Here is a 6,872-nt window from a genome sequence, read left to right on the forward strand (position 1 = left end):
CCTCCTTCAACACAGCACATCCACCCAGCACCTGGAACACCTGCAGGCTTAGCCTAGCATATGACCGAGAGTCCTTTTATGAACGGGACCTTCAAAAGGCTCGGTTTCACATGGATTTGCATCTGAATATCTGATTTCAATAACAATTTAACCATGCGTTGGTAATTAACAAACTCATGGTATGAAAAAACATCCATTCTATGAATACGAGATCTCTCAGCTGCTGCAGGGTTTGACACCATCATTTGGGCTCACACGACACCACCACCGTTATGTAAAACGGACTCAAAAACCAAATCACTAATTCTGCTTATACTTGGTTGTAACTTACATATCACAGCCCCCCCACTGTACAGGGTGCTGTTAAAGGACAATTGAAGCTGCATATGGGTTTTACTGCTAAATATGAATATATGAAAATAAACTGGTCAACTGTGCAGACATGTGAGAAGTAGACAGATGGATGGATGGGGGAGTTGGTCCCTTCAACTAAGATAAAATGTGCAAGAGAGCACAGACAGGCCCCCCTTCCTTTTGTGCAGCAGTTGCCTAGCAACATGAGGCTAGAGTGAAAATGGTGGTGCTGCATTTTATGAATGAAATCGGAAAACAGAAAGGAGCCAGAGATGGGAGGGCGAGGAGCGAGCCAACGTGCGGAGTCTCTCTGCTTTTGCAGTGCTTCCTTCCACAAAAGTCAAGGTGGAACGCAGCCGTATGTAACATGTTCTGATTAACAGGAAACACAACAAGGTCAACAAAAAAAAACAAACTTTATTAACCCCATCAAATGTTGTTACAAATACTGAAGCTGAGAATATATAGTAAGTACAAAATGAAAACATGCCTTCTTGTTTTGAAGACAAAATAAGAACAGGGAAAACATTATTTACAGTAAGCCTAAATCATCCACACACACACACACACACACACACACAATGCAATGCAATTTGGCATCCATCATTACCTACATGTTTTGCTCATATAGGCGTTTTATGTAACAGTAGGTGAACTGTTGGCTATTCACAGAAGCAGGTTTACCGAGTAATCTAGATAACCCTGGGGCAAAACATGTTAATGCGAATAAAGCCACTTGATGCCACAATATCATAAACATGGCCCATAATTTAAACCCAATTCCCTCCCCCCAGTAAGTGTCACAAGAGACAAATCTTACAAAGAATGAAGTGCTCTACTACAAGCAGCTAGGTGCTATATCCTTCCCATCGCATAGCACTAGTTGATCTGTGCAGAAAAGGCCAAAATGAACAGCATGAGTATCAGAATCTTGAGTTTTTCCCCACACGTTTCAGGTCTGTTGAAGCGACCCGGCCCAGCACTGATGATCTGCACTTCTTTCAGCCAGGCATGAAATATAATCTTATACAGAAATACAATAAATTAAGGCAAATCTGACTGTGCACACCTGTGTGTGTGTGTGTGTGTTGAAAGGAAGTGCGTAAAGAGGATGAACCAAAGGTGGTAACCATTCAAGACCAATCCCATTTTTGAGTGCTTCATAAAAAGATAATGTCTATGCTGTGGTGTCCTGTGCTTTCTGTTAAAGTCCACATGTTATACAGAAACATCCATGGCCTCCTTGTATAAATGTGTGTTTGCAATGTGGGTGTGTATAGATAAGAAGGGCTCCTTATCCATTGCATTAATCTGATGCCTCTTACATGCAGTCCATGGAGTTATCTGGCATCACTCCTAGATGTGGCATCTTTCCTGGTATACAGGATGGAGGGAGCATGCCACTGATGTTGGGGGACGGGTCAACATTCTCACTGTCTTCCATCTTGTCTGCCAAGCCCTCCCAGTTGATATGAAAACGGGTGACACGAGGATTCGAGGCCAAAATATTCCTCTGGAGCTGCAATGACGAGAACTTGTTAGAAATAGGGGTGGACTGCTAATGTTTTTACATGAGGACATAATTAGATTACTAATTATGGAGCCCAAAAGTTAGTTATGACAGCCATAGTTAGGAGTGCACATTTCCCCTCAAAACTTGGGACAGCTTTGAATTAAATACAATGAATAGTTGGTTTTACGTTGGATTTGTAGAAGGAAAAGACTAGTGTAAAGAGAATGAAGCACAAGATAATGATTTTAATGCTAATGTTAAAGTAGATACTGGTACAAGAAAGCATAAAATACCACCTGAACTAATGCATTCTTTTAAAACAATGCAAGACCAAATAAAACAAAAACACAGTGCTAAACAATCCCCAGGTAATTCTACTGTTATTTCGTACACAATGCTACAGTTATCTGTAATTGTACATTTCTGGGCACAAGAGGGCAGCAGAGAGCCATTTATAGTACTTTTCCACAAATATGGCCCATATTCTACACTTAATATCACCTAATGCTGATGTAATCTAGTCATATCTGAATAAAATAAATTAGCACCATGGGTACACTTCAGTGATTGATTACAGTAAATGCAGACAGCTGGAAACAGCTTTCCTCAGTATTATTCATGATGGTCATTTGTGTACTTGTGTATGTTACCTGAGAGTAATCTGGTTTGAGAGGCGGGTTTTCTCGCAGTTCAGGGTCCGTGTATTCATTGTTGACATAGTAACCGATGCGGATGAACTCCTGTCCACGGTAAGTGCAGGTTATAAGGACTACGGTCACTCCTACAGCATCGCTTTCTGGAATCAGCCCTGTGTTAGGAGCGTCAGCCTGATGGGGTAAATGAGCACAGAGAAGAAATCAGATGAAATCTAATTATGCTATAAATGAAACAGTAACTGGTTAACCAAACCAGGGATATCAAATACATATATGATATTGTGCAAAAAAAAAAAAAAAAAAAAAAAAAAAAAATCACGTTTATAACAATTTTCAAGACATGGAGCACTCAAAGAGCTTTATAGAGGTTAAAAAGACAAAATGGATACACATGAAATGAGCAAAAACACAAACATAACCCAAATGCCTGTCTGAACAGATGCATTTTAAGCTGCTGTTTAAAGGATGCCACTGAGTGGGAAGTGCAAAGAATGAGTGGGAAACTGTTCCAAAGTTTTGGAGCTAAGGTTTGGAAGCCACAGTCCCCTCTTAGTTTTCAAAAGGATATATGAAATCACAAGAAGGCCTCTATCTGAGGACCTACAAACCCAGCCTAGAGAATAGGGGTGGAGCACTTTGATAATGCAGATGAAAAACCAAAATTTTAAACTACTCTAAACCTGACAGAAAGCCAGTGCAAAAATGTTAAAAGTGGACTGATGTATGAAGACTTTTGAGAGTCAGTTAAGAGTCTCACAGGAGCATTTTAGACAGACTGAAGGGAATTAATAGATGCTTCAGTCAACAGAAAACTCCATTCAATAACCTAAGCAAGAGGAGAAGGAGGCTTGGACAAGAATCTCCAATTTACTTCTTGAGAAAACAAGCTGAGGTGCTTGTCCATGCCTTCTTGTCCTCTTAAAAGCAGTCATACATCAGATGAAAAATCTGACAGTACTTTTCTGCACTTAAAGTTCACACCACTTTCTGAAATTTCTCATCATTAGGTGCCTTTTTTCTTTTACGCTTGAATGGTTCATAGGTCATTGTTAAGTGACTGTAAGAAAAAGAAATCCTTTGAAAATATCCAGGTACAAGGACTAGATTGAAAATTAGTGAGGAAAAAAGTAGCCAATGTCCAAAGAAATACTGAAAGGTCAGAAGACTTTGGAAAACTATTGTTCAAGACCACAAAAATGATAAGTCTTGACTCCTTGATAGCAAAATATAATAAGAAATGAGGCTTGACTTAGTATATGCTTGCACAGTACTGTATAACTCATTGAGCAGTTGAGTGCAGAGAGACTTGGTTGACAATTAGCATCACAAAGTTCAAGCTTAGTCAGAAAAGGGGATAAGATGCTGCCTCACATGGAGAAGCTCATCTGTCTTGGGATCTTGTTTAGAGACAAGGGTAAAGTGGAGCAGGAGAATGACAGATCTATATGATCTATTGCGTTCGATTGACATTTCTACCTTCACCTACGGACAAAAATACAAGGTAGAGACTGACAGAAGTAGACCACAAATACTAGCGGAGACAATCCTCCAAAGGGTAGCTGGGCTTAGAGTAGAACCACTACATCTCTGCATCAGGTGTTGTAGCAACATGCACTGATCCCAGTGAGAACCCAGCCATGAGGTCTCTTGGCCGGTCTGGGAACCTCTCAGTTTCCTCTCAGAAAAGCTGGGAAAAAGATGCTGGGACAGTGCGATCTGGTATGTCTGCTTTGAATACTACTCAACGGGGTTTGTTTTAAATAAAACTGGATGTTAAGTATTACATGATAAAAGCTCACTGAGAGGACTCACCTGAAACACAAACATGTGTCTGCCAGCTGGTACAGGGCCCACTAAAACAGAGTCCAAAACCTGGTCATACTCCTCGCTCTCAGCTGAACCCACATAAATGATCTTCCACTCCAGGTCTGCCAGTACACAGAGGACAAATAGGGAGGTTTGTTTTTAAATTATTATTATTATGATCACCATCATTATTATTATTACTACTACAAGGTAGGCTTAATTTTACTTTTTTAAATGAATAATTATAGTTAAACATACACAAGCTACTTTTTTTCTTACACACACACACACACACACACACACACACACACACACACACACACACACACACACACACACACGTAAAACAGGGTGTTGTGAATGATACCTTCATCAGAAGGGTCACTTTTACATAGAAAATGTTTCATGGTTGTCCCTTTTTGTTCTAGTTCACCTTGTATTAATTAGTAATGCAAATAAAATTTACCTGTAGCACTGGCCAGATATAACCAAAACGGCATCAGTCTCCATAAAAACCTCAAGTTTCCACAATTTATTGATTTGAATATAAGGGAGAAAAACAATGTTTAATGGTGCAAATGTTGTTTTGGGATATTAATAACTGGATTAAAACAACTGGAAAAAACAAAACAAGATTTGTGACTCAGTCCAACTAGCACCACAATAGGAAAGAGACAAAAAGCAATTCAGTTTGTTTGAGGTGCTGACAAAATTTGAAACTCCACTTGCTCCTAATGTGTATTTGGTAATATGATTTGGGCTCACTTTTAAATGAACGGCAGAAAACAGGAGACTAAAGTACTAAAGTTGTAGCATGATGCTATTGGTAGGCTTGATTTTAAGACAGTTCAGTACATTCTATATTTAATATCTGTTTATCCATTAATTTTAAAATCAAATAAATGTTAAGGGTGCTGTGTCAAGTACTAGTAAAAATGGTCCAAGATATAATACGTACAAATAAATTCAGACTGAAGCTTATACTTAAATTTTGTTGACAGGAAAATAGTTTTTTTTTAATCGGAAAGGTAATGAAACTTAAGTTTCAGTATTATAGATACCAAATGTTCACAGCAAAGCAGCAATGAATATAATGCCACTTAGGGCTCACAAGTCCATTGTGCTATATTTAGTAGAAGAAAATGCGGGCTAATTTTATATCCTTAAAGAAAAATATATGATGTCATAAAGCCCGAAATGATCGTTGGAAGAAATTTATATATATATATATATATATATATATATATATATATATATATATATATATATATATATATATATATATATATATATATATATATTTACGCCAGCTGGATTCAATTTTATATTTTTTACGATTTTATTTCCCAACTATCCCGTCGCGCGGTTCGCGGCAAATTACGAGCTTGTTTATTGCTACAGTAACATGTGACCGACCAATCAGCTTCTTGAGAAATACTTACGAGGAAGGTCCTTTAACCAATAGCGGTGGGCAGGAGGCGGGGCGCTCTGCACAAACGCGCCAGCGCCAATTTTCAACAACTTTACAAATGAAATATAACTTTACAGCCCAAACGACAGCTAATACTGAATAACCATCGAGCAAAATAACGTCCTTATCATTCGCTTATGATGCAACAAATACATCCAGCGGTGAAATTAACACTTAAAGCAGACTGCGCCCACACGACGCTGCTATTCTACAGCTAACATCTAACAAAAGAGTAATTCAACTAGAATGACACGCTAGCTAAATACCCACCTTCCGGCAAGTCCTCCATGCATTCAAACGTTATTTCGAACTGAAACGGGTTTCCAAACGGGCTGGGGTTATCCAACACAGCAACATTTAACACTTGTACCTTGGCCATATCTTCAGACGCACCTCAACCTGAGAAACTCTTACGCCTTTTTTTCTCTTGAACCAGATTTAGTGAGTCACTTCGCACTTTATTATCGCCGAGCTCACACGCTGTCAAAGTTGCCTGGCTTCAAAGACGCAAGTTACAGTTAGCCTCTTTTATTCTCCAAGTACACCAACAGAAGGAGCCGCTGCTTGGCTGAAGGAAGTACGTCACTTTCGTCTTCTTCAACGTCTTTATTTTCCATACTCCATAGAAGGGTGGGGCTGCCCTCCAATGGTAATTTGTTGTATTGCAGCTAGATTAAACTAAATAAATAAATATCCTCGAGAAATATCAAGAAAAATATTTTAAAAATAGTGTGTATATATGCATATAGTAGAGAAATGCCAAGAGCTGACATATAAATGCCTTTCTGTTGTTTACTTGTTTAAAAGAAACAAAAAAAATATTACAATGCCACAGTTATTTAGACCTGTATATGTCTCTTCACTGACTGATCAAGTTTTCTACACAGAGGAAAAGTTTCAGACCATGAAATAAATACTTTATTGCAAAGAAATCCAAGGCGCCTCCAAAAATTACCTTTACTTCGTTTTTTGTTCTAACTTTCATTTGACTTGTGTGAGAAAACCAGTAGCTGCATTGGCAGTATTTCCACAGAGCATTATTCAGTGCTGAAAACCAGTGCGTTACAGTGTG

The 6,872-nt window shown here is 38.6% G+C and overlaps 1 protein-coding gene across 1 annotated transcript; it reads right to left on the reverse strand.

Annotated features, from left to right (window-relative positions):
* Positions 1 to 751: 751 nt before the first annotated feature.
* Positions 752 to 6,379, reverse strand: asf1bb (anti-silencing function 1B histone chaperone b). The gene is made up of 4 exons (XM_006790765.3): positions 6,071 to 6,379; positions 4,336 to 4,451; positions 2,518 to 2,694; positions 752 to 1,873 (listed from the first exon to the last, which is right to left on the reverse strand). Exons 1-4 carry the CDS (start codon positions 6,177 to 6,179, stop codon positions 1,676 to 1,678), a joined length of 600 nt encoding a protein of 199 aa, XP_006790828.1. The 5' UTR covers positions 6,180 to 6,379; the 3' UTR covers positions 752 to 1,675.
* Between the last annotated feature and the right edge of the window lie 493 nt (positions 6,380 to 6,872).

Source organism: Neolamprologus brichardi, chromosome 6 (genome assembly GCF_056152115.1).
Source record: "Neolamprologus brichardi isolate AB-2024 chromosome 6, ASM5615211v1, whole genome shotgun sequence".
Classification (NCBI taxonomy): Eukaryota; Metazoa; Chordata; class Actinopteri; order Cichliformes; family Cichlidae; genus Neolamprologus; species Neolamprologus brichardi.